Source organism: Aquarana catesbeiana, linkage group LG05 (genome assembly GCF_042186555.1).
Source record: "Aquarana catesbeiana isolate 2022-GZ linkage group LG05, ASM4218655v1, whole genome shotgun sequence".
NCBI lineage: Eukaryota > Metazoa > Chordata > Amphibia > Anura > Ranidae > Aquarana > Aquarana catesbeiana.
Window position 1 is genome coordinate 70,029,399 of NC_133328.1, and position 13,729 is coordinate 70,043,127.

The window sequence follows — 13,729 nt, forward strand, 5'->3', positions numbered from 1 at the left end:
TAAAGTTCATGTGCATGTAAAAGCAGGTGTCCCAAAACTTTTGGTAATGAAATGTATAAAGGGAGCCATTCTACCTGACAAACAATTTGTAATTCTGTCCATCCAGCCCTGAGATTTGCACAGCTCTGCTACACCAGTGGTTCTCAACCTCAGTCCTCAAGTACCCCCAACAGGCCATATTTTGGAAATTTCTCTTAGATATAATAGCTGTCCAAAATACCAAGCCATTGACTCTGATTTAAAGCACCTGTGCAAGATAAAGGAAAACCTACAAACATGGCCTGTTGGGGGTACTTGAGGACTGAGTTTGAGAATCACTGTGCTACACTACACAGCCCTGTCTGTCAGTGCAGGAAACCAGATTTTTTTCTGCAGTTTGGTAAATCTTACAACTCTTGCCCTCCCCAGCCTGTGACTGGGCAGTGAATAGAGAAGCAGCAGGTTGATGAGCTCTTCTCTCTGCTCTCTCCTCCTATCAGCATGATCCATGCTGGGACATGAGCACTGCAGCACGGCTAATTTTAAGACTTATCTTTTTTCCCAGTCAGAGGAAAATCAGGACTCCTTGCCCTGCCAAACGTGGCTATGCTGTGTAAATCTCAGGACTAGATGAACAGAAATACAAATCTTTCAGCAGGCAAAACAGCTCCCACGTACAGTATGTACTGTTTATCTCTATATTTAGCAGTTTGACTGGAGTTTAGATTTAAAGCAGAAGTAAAGGCAGAGAATCCTGTGTGCCAGTTGAGGTGACGTCACTCCTGTATATGCGCAGAAGCTAGTTCTCCTGGCACACAGGATTGGGCAGGCCGCTGAAAACTGAGCTGTGCATGCGCAGCTCAGCATACATTCCAGAGATCGCTGTGAGCAGGCAGGTAGGTGTAGTTTATTGCCGAAGAGACATTGCATGTCTCTTCGGCAATAAAAAGCCTGCCTGCCCACCCACAGTGAGTTATGTAGCCATGCCCCTGTACAGGTTGCTGAATGTAGTGGTTCACCTGTCACCCTGCCCAGCCAGACATCCATCTCTCAGTCACTCAGAGACATAGAACAGTCGATAGCTTTGTTTTTTTTATTGAGGGGATTAAACTTGGATGGGAAATGGGGAATTATGGGATGCCCTGGAATATTCAGTGCAAACTTGCTTGGGACTTCTATATACACTCCAGTCTTCCCTCCAGCACAAAACTTGCTAAAACCTTTTCTCCTTCACTCCTCCAGCACTTCACTAGCTGCAGACTGTTATAGGGCGTACACACGGTCGGACTTTGTTCGGACATTCCGACAACAAAATCCTAGGATTTTTTCCGATGGATGTTGGCTCAAACTTGTCTTGCATACACACGGTCACACAAAGTTGTCGGAAAATCCGATCGTTCTAAACGCGGTGACGTAAAACATGTACGTCGGGACTATAAACGGGGCAGTGGCCAATAGCTTTCATCTCTTTATTTATTCTGAGCATGCGTGGCACTTTGTCCGTCGGATTTGTGTACACACGATCGGAATTTCCAACAACGGATTTTGTTGTCGGAAAATTTTATCTCCTGCTCTCCAACTTTGTGTGTCGGAAAATCCGATGGAAAATGTCCGATGGAGAGCACACACGGTCGGAATTTCCGACAACATGCTCCGATCGGACATTTTCCATCGGAAAATCCGACCGTGTGTACGGGGCATTACTCCACCAGCACTTCCCTTAATGCAGACTGTCACTTCTCCAGACTAGTTAGCACCGCATGGTAAGGCCTGACACTCATTCAGCCAGGCCTCAGTGAACTGCCTTTTGAAGACAGAGACCTCTGGCACCTGTGGTATAGAATAGTTCAGGTGCAAACTGTCCTCTGCTCAGCTACCACTCCCAGATAGCTGTATTTAGGCCCTGCCAGCCAGCCTGGCTGCAAAGACCACTTTCCACTGCCCTTCCCACAGTCCTCTCTTCTGCACCCATCTCAAACTGCAATCTCCCAGTTCTCTCAGGCGTGCCTCCCCAGTCCTCCCGACTGTGCTCACTCACCAGCCCTCCTGGCTGCGACCAGTTGTCCTCCCTGGAGGCTCTTAGAAGTGTTCTCTCCCACTATCCTCTCCTTGCTCTCTCATGTGCCTCTGTTTCCAGGATCTCTTCACTTCCTCCTGGATACACCTGAGCTCAGGCCCAGGGTCACCTCCCCCCAGACTGAGGGGCTCCCCATGAGCCCCGACAGCCTCCAGACTCTCTCACTCCAGCTCTTCCACCCAACAACTTCTCGGCTGACCCCAGGTATTTAAGGAGGCCTGCCCCCTGCCAATCAAGTCAAGGCCCCTAAGATACCTCAGGTAGCTCCACCTCTACTTCCAGCACTTTCTAGAAGGGAGAGGGAGTTGACAGTGATGCTACCTGTGAGTCACCAGCTGCTACCCTGAGCCACTCCCAGCCCAGAATGAAAACAAACAGGCCTAGCCACCAGGTTGGCCTGCTTAAATTTTCCTACTATACAGAAAAATCCTCACTCTAGCACCTACCCAACTAGAGGGTGCTACAGTTATAGCAGAACTTTAGATCCGCTTTAGGAAAATGAAGTACATGCAACATAAGTTATTAACCTGAAAATTCTTACCTCATCTCCAATAGAGATATTGGAGCATTTCCTTCCATTCTCTCCTGTTCCAATCTCTCCATTCTTACAAAATGACTTATAATTGATTGTTACACCTTTTGGCAATTTGCTGTTTTCTAGAACAAGCTCTGAAGACAGTGACTAGATTTAAAATAAAAAAAAAGAAATAATAATTTTTACATAAGAAGTACATACATCCTAACTTTTTAACTTCAGAATGAGGGACACTTAGTGTGGGGGGATACCTGCAATGCACATAGTGTGCAAAATGTGGGTGTGACCAAAGTCTTACCAGTGGGAGGGGCTTAAGAGGTTAAACAAAACAAAGCTTCCTTTTCCCTTTAAAAATGCAGAGTGCAGGGTTCAAGGGTACACTACATACAGAGTGCAGAGCTGAGGGGTACACTACATACAGAGTGCATGGTTGAAGAGTGTGCTACATACAGAGTACAGGGTTGAGGAGTGAGCTACATATAGTGTGTAAAATTTAGGAGTGCACTACATACAGAGTGCAGGATTGAAGAGAATGCGACGTACAGTGTAGAGATGGGGGTGCGCTGTGTACAGAGTGCAAGGTAAAGGAGTGCTCGACATACAAAGTGCAGGGTTAGAGGAGCATACTAGATATAGAGTGCAGGGGTGAGGAGCACGCTACATACAGAGTGCAGGGTTGAGGAGCACACTGTGTACAGAATGGATGGTTGAGGTGTGCGCTACAGAGTGCAGGGTTGAGGAGTGCACTACAGAATGGAGGGTTGAAGTGTGCACTACATACAGAGTGTAGAGTTCAGAAGTGCCCTACATGCAGAGTGGCTGCCCTACATACAGAGTGCAGGGCTGAGGGGTGCGCTGTGTGCAGAGTGCAGGGCTGATGGGTGTGCTGTGTACAGAGTGCAGGGTTAGGGAGTGCACTGTGTACAGAGTGCACAATTGAGCGGTGTGCTACGTACAGAGTGCAGGATTAAGGGGTGTGCTGTGTACAGAGTACAAGGTTGAAGAGTGCGCTCCATAAAGAGTGCAGGGTTGAGGGGTGCTCTATGTACTGAGTGCAGAGTTGAGGGGTGCACTATGTACTGAGTGCCCTTGTCCAGTTTTGATTGCTTTCTATCTACTCCTACCAATGACATTGTCAGTGAGCCACTGGTGGTGGTGGTGGGGATGGTGGAACTTGTCTGACATGATGGAGATAGGGGGCAGTGACTGGAGTGGCATTAGGGTGGTGTAGGTGTGGAGTCACAGAGTATGCTCTTGGCATGGTGCAAGGGGATGGACAGCTTGAAATTGTAGTCCCCAGTCCCATCCAGGATGGAAGCTATGCTGGAGACCATAGCAGACCTGAACCATGGAGAGGACAGCTCCTGGTCGATCCTCTGGTGGTGGTCGTGGTAAGGACTGTGGCTGCTCATCGGATCCTGTTTGTGGCTGCTCCCACCCAGGGTTGGCATCTGTAGCGATGAGCCAGGACACTAACCAGCCTCTTGAGTGCGGCGGATCGGCTGCGGGGGGAGCTACGGGAAATTCTTCCAGGCTTCTTCTCTAGCATGCAGTAAGGTATTATGCAAATTCCACCCCCCATAATGACACCACTGCCCACGCCAGCATGCCCCTGTCGGGGAAGTCTATGGAGCCAAGTGCCGGAACTTGTTCTGACACAGGGCTCCACTTCGGGACTTACACAGGGACGATTGGGAGATATGGAAGTACCACAAAGATTTGAAAACAGGAAGCAGACAAAAGGCAAGACGATTATCAACCAGAGTCAGAAGTGCGTACTTACGTTATAGGTATCAATGATCAGCTGAATTACATTACTAGAGTTTGAAGACAGAGTTGTGACAGCTGATTTAGGGATCATGTTTGTCAGCTCCTAGAAATGAGAAGGAACACTTAATTACCATTGTAGCCACCTTTTATGGGGGGGGTATGGAAAATGGACCTCCCCAAACAGAATATTGCGCTAAACCTGTAGGTAAATAAGAAAACCAGAAGATTCCCTTCCTGGGAAATTAATTAATAATCTAATAGGAGTAATTGGGAGCAGGAGAACTACTGCAACCAGCATATAACATTAACTATATATATATATATATATATATATAGATATATATATATATATATAGCACACACCAGTATGGAAATAATACAAGCTTTGTATAAAAAGATTAGTAATCATACATACATATCTCCACTGTACAAACAGGTATTATCAGCAAAGGGCCCGATAATAATCCTGGTGGAATTTTGCACATATACCTGGGTATATATAGTTATTAATAGAAATACCTCCAGGTTGGAGTTGGGCAAACCAAAGGTTTGGCATGAACATCACCTGTTCGGCGAACACCCGAATTTGCAGGAGGCTCGGCGGGATGTTCTTCCGCCGAGCGCCGCACAGTGCATTCTAGGGCCCTGATTGGCCGAAGCAATGCACATGACCGCTGGTCAGGGGCAGGGCTTTGCCCAATTATTGCACAGAGCACTGTCAGAGCCATGATTGGGCAAAGTCATGATGACTTTGCCCAATCATGGCTCAGTGCTCATAGTCCCACCCCACACTATAAAAGGTTCCCTTCCACAAGAACCTTTTGCAGTGTGTTGTTGGAGATAGATAGAGCAGGGCTCAGTTTGCTACTAGCAAGTTAGTGTGTTATTGTAAGTGTAAAAGGTAGAGTGGTAGTGTTGTGTGCGTATAGTGTGTCAGTATAGTGTGTCAGTAAAGTGTGTCAGTAAAGTGTAGTGTGAGTATAGTGTGTCAGTATAGTGTGAGTATACTGTGTCAGTATAGTTTCAGTATAGTGTGTTAGTGTAGTGCAGTGTTTAACACACTATTACATAACATCTAGTTCTGTTTACAGTGCTGTAGACCCTTTTTCTTTTTTTTCCTTTTTGGTTGCTGCATGTTTTCTTTTTCTCTTTTTTTGTCGCCTGCCTGTCCCCTTTTTTTTTTAAATTGTCAGCCGCAGTTTTTCTGCCTGTGACACTGGTGTTCCCCCTTTCTAATTGTTATTATTTTTTCCTTATGGTTTTCAAATTTCTGTCAGCGGGAGTCCTCAATTTAAAGTGCAACAAACTCTACTTTTCATTCAATAAAGTGCATCCAATCACACATTTTCCAGTTTCTACTAAATTTGTGTAATAAGCCCCCTCCACCATGTCTGGAAGGCTAACAAGGAGGGGCAGACATTCCCATGCCACTATGAAGGGGCCAGCACGTGGTCCATCCTCAGGCAGGGCACATTTGTCTCTGTTTAGTGAAGTTGCCAGTGCTATTCATTCACAGCATACAGAGGAAGTGGTGGACTGGCTTACTAAACTATCCCCATCCTCCTCCCAAGCTGACACTAGTGCACAGTCCACTGCAGCTGCCAGAGCTGCTTATTCTGCCTCCTTGTCCACAGCTACTCCTGCCATAGTCCCAGCATCATGCATGGAGGAGTCAGCTGAATTATTTGAACACAGCGTCAGCCACTTGCTTATTGATGATGCACAGATGAGGTCAATGACGCGACTTGGGTGCCAGAGCAGAGGAGGAAAGTGAGGGGGAGAAACAACCCCAACAAGGTAGGATGTCCTCCAGAGGCAGTCATCATGAAAGATTTAGAGAGCAGCCACCCTAGTCCATCAGATGTTATCTGATTGTTATCCACTTCCCACAGCTCAAATGTCTGGGCACATGTGTAGTCGATCGCACTGTTGCATTTGCAATTTCTGCCCCAAGCAGATCAAGCGTGGCAAAAACCAGCCATTTGGGTACTACATGCTTGACAAGGCATTTAACTTCCCACCACTCAGCCTGTTGGCAAGAGCACCTGAAAGCCACACACAAGCCACACACACGGGACACAATTCTTCTCCTCCTCGCTCCTCACCTTTTATGTCTACCCCCACTTTATCTCATGACCTCTTAGCAGCCACCACTGACTGGGATGATAGTATAGCAAATGGTGTCACGGGTCCTTGCAACACGGCTGCCAGCAGCACACCACCAGCTGTAGAGTATAGCAAGCAAATTTCTCTGCCCCAGCTGCTGCATAACAAAAAAAACACTCCCTGCCACCCACATGCCCAGTGTCTAAATTCCAGCTTGTCCAAATTGCTTGCTTTACAACTCCTGCCTTTCCGTCTGGTGGAGTCTGATGCATTCTGTGAATTTGCAGAATGTGCTATACCACAATGGCAGGTTTCCAGCCACATTTATTTTGGACGTAAGTCCATTCCAGCTCTGTACCATCACGTGGAAGGCAATGCTTTGGCATTGTTGGGCAAGGCAGTCAGCAACAAGGTACACATTACTGCTGACACGTGATCCAACAAACATGGTAAGGGACAATATATTTCATTCACAGCACACTGGGTAACTCTGCTTGCAACTAGGAAGGATGCAGGACAGGGCTCAGTGCTGGATCTTGTTTTGCCTCCACGTCTTCATACAGCTGGTGGTGATGATGGGAGATCTGTCTGCTCCATCCTCTCCCCCTCCTCCATGCCCTCCCCTGCTGAATTGTCCTATGTACCACCAGTACCCCTATACATTCAAGGGGCTATTCAATAAGCCAGGCTAAAAGATGCAATGCAATGCTTTAACTGGTCTGTCTAGGGGACAGGAGTCACACCGAAGCAGAGATTCTTTCAGCTCTGCAGGGGCAGGTCCAGAGGTGGTTCACACCACAGCAGCTTGAGCCAGGAATGGTGGTGTGCAATAATGGCACTGACCTTCTGTTTGCCCTTTAACAGGGAAAGGTTACACATGTACATTGCCTGGCACATGTCCTCAATTTGGTGGTGCAGCGTTTCTTAAGCAGGTACCCAGGGTTGCAAGATCTTCTAAAGCAGGCCGCTAGAGTCTGTAGCCATTTCAGGTGGTCATACACAGTAAATGTTCGGTTGTCTGAAATTGAACAGGAATTCCACCTCCCCGTAAACCGTCTGATTTGTGACATGCCCATGACTTGGAACTCAACTTTAGCAATGCTGCAGCGGCTGCACATGCAGCAGAGAGCCATCAATGAGTACTTGTTTGAGTATGGTACAAGAACAAGCTTAGGGCAGCTTGGCTTTTTTTCCCCACGTCAACGGCTGCTGATAAAGGATGCATGCGCTGTACTGTCACCATTTGAGGAGGTGACAAGGATGGTGAGCTGTGACAATGCATGCATCAGTGACACGATCCCTCTTGCATTCCTGCTGGAGCATACTCTGCATGGCATTATGGACAGGGCACTCGAGGCAGAGCAGCGGGAGGAAGAGGACTTCTTTCCTCTCAAGGCCTACTTTATGCAGACACCATTCTTGCCGCGCCACAAAACACACAAGAGGGAGAGAGAGGAGGAGGATTCTGGCAGTTTTGGAGGCATTGAAGCAGAGGAAGACATACATCAAACCTTAAGCCCAGAATCACACTGACAGCAGGAATGAAATCGTGCGAGTTCAGCGGAACTCGTACAATTTCATTCTCGCATGTAAGTCCTGAGTAGGGAGTAGTACATGCCTGGGAGGATGCAGTTCCAGATACTGTAATCCTCAATGACCCCAAGGACTCTGCTTCTCATGCCTCCACAAACTTGCGTTGCATGGGCTCCCTTATTCTTCAAAGCCTGCGAAAGGACCTGAGAATTAGTGGCATCAAGGAGAAGGATCATTATTGGTTGGGAACCCTCCTTGACCACTGTTACAAGGGCAAAGTCTCGGGACTCACCCTGCCCTCGCAGAGGGAGTACAGAATGAAATATCTTGAGGACACCTTAAAGAGGAGTCTATGTAGTGCCTTTCCGGACTCTGGTAGGTTACAGTCTCATGGAAAAGCTAGTTTTGAGGCTTCTGTTGGTCAAAGGAGAAGCGGTGGATAAGGGGGCTGCCTCAGTGATGCATTTAAAAAAAAAATTGTCCTCGGTGCCCAGAGTTGTCAGCTTTAAGATCCCAGCAGCAGCGTCTGCATCATTTGCTGGAAGATTATCTAGGGGCGAAAACAGACATGGAGAGCTTTCCAGTAGACGATCCACTGGGTTTCTGGGTCATGAGAATAGACCACTGGCCAGAACTTGCCCAGTATGTTATTGAGCTGCTGGGCTGCCCTGCATCCTGCGTGCTTTCCAAATGGGCATTTAGTGCTGCCGGAGGTTTTGTGACAGCTAAAAGAGCGTGTCTGTCCACAGACCCTATTGACCGGCTGATATTTGTCAGAATGAATCAGTCCTGGATTAGTAGCAGCTAATCCAGGACTGATTCATTTTTTGGGATCTCTAATCTCTGCAAGACTGTCTAGTGTTGCGGGTGTTGATTTTATCTTGAAATAATTTTTTGGTATAGGTTTCGTGGGAACAATTAACATCCAAGGGCCAATTTTTCTGCACCTGTTTGACAGGTGCATCAAATTTAAATTTTTTACAGAAAGGTCAATTCTTGCTTTTATCAAGAGTACCTCTAAAAGGTTACGGGGTGAAGGCACCACCAACACCTAAAGACCAATTTTTCCACAATTGTGTGACAATGGCATCAAATTTCAACTTTTTACAGCAAGGCCAATTCTTGTTTTCATCAAGAGTACCTCTATAGGGTTATGGTGTGAAGGCACCACCAACACTCAAAGCCGAATTTTTCTGCACCTGTTACTTCTATCCAAAGTCTACGAAAGGGACACCAGACTTTATCTTTAAAAAAAGTTGTTAATTTTGGCCTGAGTGTACTATAATTTGACTTTTTCACATAAGGCTTGTTACTGTGGTCCAAACCTTTGTTATTTCCATCCAAAATCTGCCAAAGAGACACCAGAATTTATCCAAGAAATTTCTAATCTTGTTCCAATTGCACTAAATTCAGGCTTCATCATACAGACTGGCTCCCCAAGTTCACAACTCACCTTCTCCCTCCTCATTCACAGCTCACATTCTCCCCCCTCCCCTATCTGCAGATCATCTTCTCCCCCTCCAGCCACAGTTCACCTTAGCATGGCCCCCATCTACAACTCACCTTTTTATTCCCTGTCAACATGTCACCTCTACACATCCCCCCATTCACAGCTTACACCCCCAGCCCACAGCTCACCTCTGCCCCTCCCATCCACAGTTTGTTTCTGTCCCCCTCCACATTTAATTTCTGCACACCCCAATCCACAGCTCTCAACCTCTGCAACCCCACATCTTCCCCCACAGCTCTCTTAACTTTGTACCAACATCCACAGCTCTCACTTTGCACAATGTAATCCCCCCCAGCTGTCACCTCTGCACAACACCCCCACCACCTCTCCACAGCTGTCTCTCTGCACAACTGCCTCCACAGCTCTCACTTTGTCACCTTGATGCATTAAAGCAGTGCAGCTGGCACCGATCTATTAGGCATGAGCGGGTTTTTTTCTCAGATTACTGCATTCTCATCTGTGCAGCTCTGCCTTTTAGAACTGTAGCACAGAGTCAAGAAGGAGTTTTGTAAACAATATAAGAAAAAAGTGTAGCGCTAAAGTGACTAAATGAATAAAGGGTTTTTGGAAACAAGGGGAGGTAAAGCTCAAATTTACAAATGGCCTATAACCTCGGCTTGGTCTAAAACCAGATACATGTATACATAAGTGATGTGATAATAACTCTAAAGTATTAACAGAGTACAATACTCTATAAAAAAGTGCAAATGTGCGAAAGAAATGTGCAAATGTGCATAAAAATATATGGAGTAGGAGAATAAACAAAAAAATCAAAAGTCTATATTTTGCTGGAAATGAAATGTAACGAAACTGTCCAACATATTAATGAGGAAGTGTTAATCCCATATAGGTAATGAAGATTCAAATCATACAGTCCATATGTTGCCTGATGTAGTTGACATAAGAGGGCCCAAGGCAAAATATCCTTCTAATAAAGCTACTCCGACTCAGAGGGGATCAAGGCAGGTATCCTTACAACATAAAGACTCAAGGGAATGTAAGGTAGAATACTCTTACCGACTTCGGTGGACTCACAAGCCGTGGGCGGTGAGTCATACGAGCTTGCACTGTCCCGTGATAGGTGACAGTAGGGAAGTGGATGGTACACCTGGAGACGTCCTCCTTGGATGGAAAGCCTGGAGCTTGTCCTGTAGGTCGGAGGGTGTCAAGAAGCCAAAAGCCTGGCAAAAAGGCGACCCACCCTGGAGGGCAAGGGAGCTTTATCGAAAGGCACTGGATACAGCTATTACTAGCCTTGGAGGAGGGGGAGTTGTATTTATATAAATATACGACCATGCAGGCTCAAAGTGTTTTGGTTAGTCCCCAAAAGGTGGAATTATCTCTGATTAGCACACACGTGGAAGGCATCTTCTGAAAGGGGAAGGCATCTTCTGAAAGGGGAAGGCAGCAGCAGGGTGTGTGCTAATCAGAGATAATTCCACCTTTTGGGGACTAACCAAAACACTTTGAGCCTGCATGGTCGTATATTTATATAAATACAACTCCCCCTCCTCCAAGGCTAGTAATAGCTGTATCCAGTGCCTTTCGATAAAGCTCCCTTGCCCTCCAGGGTGGGTCGCCTTTTTGCCAGGCTTTTGGCTTCTTGACACCCTCCGACCTACAGGACAAGCTCCAGGCTTTCCATCCAAGGAGGACGTCTCCAGGTGTACCATCCACTTCCCTACTGTCACCTATCACGGGACAGTGCAAGCTCGTATGACTCACCGCCCACGGCTTGTGAGTCCACCGAAGTCGGTAAGAGTATTCTACCTTACATTCCCTTGAGTCTTTATGTTGTAAGGATACCTGCCTTGATCCCCTCTGAGTCGGAGTAGCTTTATTAGAAGGATATTTTGCCTTGGGCCCTCTTATGTCAACTACATCAGGCAACATATGGACTGTATGATTTGAATCTTCATTACCTATATGGGATTAACACTTCCTCATTAATATGTTGGACAGTTTCGTTACATTTCATTTCCAGCAAAATATAGACTTTTGATTTTTTTGTTTATTCTCCTACTCCATATATTTTTATGCACATTTGCACATTTCTTTTGCACATTTGCACTTTTTTATAGAGTATTGTACTCTGTTAATACTTTAGAGTTATTATCACATCACTTATGTATACATGTATCTGGTTTTAGACCAAGCCGAGGTTATAGGCCATTTGTAAATTTGAGCTTTACCTCCCCTTGTTTCCAAAAACCCTTTATTCATTTAGTCACTTTAGCGCTACACTTTTTTCTTATATTGTTTATATGGCTTCAGTCGTTTGTTAGTGTTGGCAGCTGTTTTTACATACCAGTTAGGCGCGGTATTTTATTTATTTAAAAGAAGGAGTTTTGGATTGCTTCACTCGGCTCCATGCTACACAGATCTGACAGGCAGCAGATGGGGACAGAAGCTGCCTCTGGAATCCACACAATTAAAAAAATGCCAGTGGTTGCAATGTCGGGACCCAGGCCACCCATCAACAGATGTGGGGCACCTGCCCTGGGTACTGGACCTAACACACAGAAGCCAGTGGAGAAAGTGATTAGCACAGAAAACTTCCTCTATTGGCTTCTGTGTTTAGTGACAGGCTGAGGAGGACAGGGCTACCAGAGGCGGATAGAAAAAAAAAGCCCTGCTTCTAGGTTTCAGAGACCTGAAGACAAGACCAACGGTGATGGGGAGATTCTCCAGCTGTTGTCCAACCAGCCTGGAATGCAGCTTCTCATCAGCAGAAACTGTGGTGTGGCACTGAAGCTCAGAGTCAGCCTATCTACTATGCACTTTAATCTCTCACTAGTAGTTTCTAATTTGACATGTAACCAGAACTCTAACTACCAGAAGTAAGGGGTGGATGCCTAATCTGGCTCTAGCCTATGGTGGTTATTGAGCCTGAAGCCAAATATAGCTATAGAATCCCAGACCAGAAGAGACAGGGTTAACTAAAATAACAGGAGCTACATATAAACTCTATTGCAATAAACCGGTTCATCTACTAATACAGTATACTGGAAGGTGACTAGTACATACATACAGTAGCACAGACCTTGCTATCTGGCAATGTGCATGTGAGATAATAACAATAGGACAGAGGCTTGTCTGTCACTAGGATTCAGATCAAGAAGTTATGGGCAGTTATAGTTAAACATCCAGAACACAGGAACAATCACCTAATACTGTAGTCTCTGTTTCTGGTTTGGATAAAATACGCAGCTACTGTATGTGGATATGTGGTGTCAACCCTTTCTCTCTCTCCACATCCTCCTTGTGGGGTTTTTAACCCCTTGGCACCAGCCTTGCATGCTCCCAGCACAGTTACCATCCCCTAACTGAAAGCTCCAGATCGCTCATTGCAATCAGGAGCTTTTGGACCTTGTGACCGCTGTGACAGCCAATCACAGCTGTTATGTGATCTTAAGCCGTGCCCCACCTCCCGGCATCATAATCCTCTTAAAGCACCGGGAGCCGCGGGCGCTAAGAGGTTAAGCTTTCCCCCAGAGACAGGAAGTGCTAAAAGATAATTATACATAACACTGTGATATTAGCAGCTAACAGTAGAGGGCAGTAGATCCCTACACTATTTATAAAAATAAAACTATTCTAGTGGGGTAATTATCTGGGATGCTCAAACACAAAGCCCAAAAAAAAACACTTCACATACCTTGTAAAGAGTCTGAAATTCCTCAGTAACAACAAAGATTGTTTGTATGTTGTTTTCACTGAGCTTCTGGACCAAGTGTGCAATTGATGGGTAGTCCTGTGAATGTAAGTACTCAGTAAATATATACAGTATATATTTTGGTTGGTTTAGGAATATATCACTATGCCTATGTTAAACAGGAAATGGTGCAAGCTGTTCTTAGGGGATCTAGAATTCAGACATTCTAGATTTTTTTTCAACTATCCACTAAGATCTGTTCTAGAAGTATCTAACTATACTCCCTTTTTCTTCCACCAAAAGCCTAAACATCAGCCACGCATGCCAATAGTATTATAGGCAGTAAGAATATGCCAACATATTTGACTCTCATAACAAGTTTATGGCCAGCATTACACCTAGCTGACCTGCTGGACAGTAATCTGGAAGGTTGATAAAGCGCCTTGCAAACTGTTGGCACTATATAAATCCTGTATAATAATATTAATAAGGAAAACATGGAAAAGTTGCACTCAGCAGGTATTAGCTTCATTTTTGCATTGACATTGAAGTTTTTTTGGGGGG

The 13,729-nt window shown here is 45.7% G+C and overlaps 1 protein-coding gene across 5 annotated transcripts in view; it reads right to left on the minus strand.

Annotated features, from left to right (window-relative positions):
- LOC141144316 (integrin beta-1-A-like) overlaps positions 1-13,729 on the minus strand; it is a 119,132-nt gene that overhangs the window by 43,212 nt on the left and 62,191 nt on the right. For 4 of the 5 annotated variants that reach the window (XM_073629873.1, XM_073629876.1, XM_073629872.1 and 1 more), the window contains 3 exons: positions 13,169-13,264; positions 4,375-4,464; positions 2,598-2,738 (listed from right to left, as the gene is read on the minus strand). In XM_073629873.1, the coding sequence (XP_073485974.1) occupies positions 2,598-2,738; positions 4,375-4,464; positions 13,169-13,264 (327 nt within the window). The remainder of the gene's footprint in view (positions 1-2,597; positions 2,739-4,374; positions 4,465-13,168; positions 13,265-13,729) is intronic. The other variant, XM_073629875.1, reaches the window with a different exon arrangement.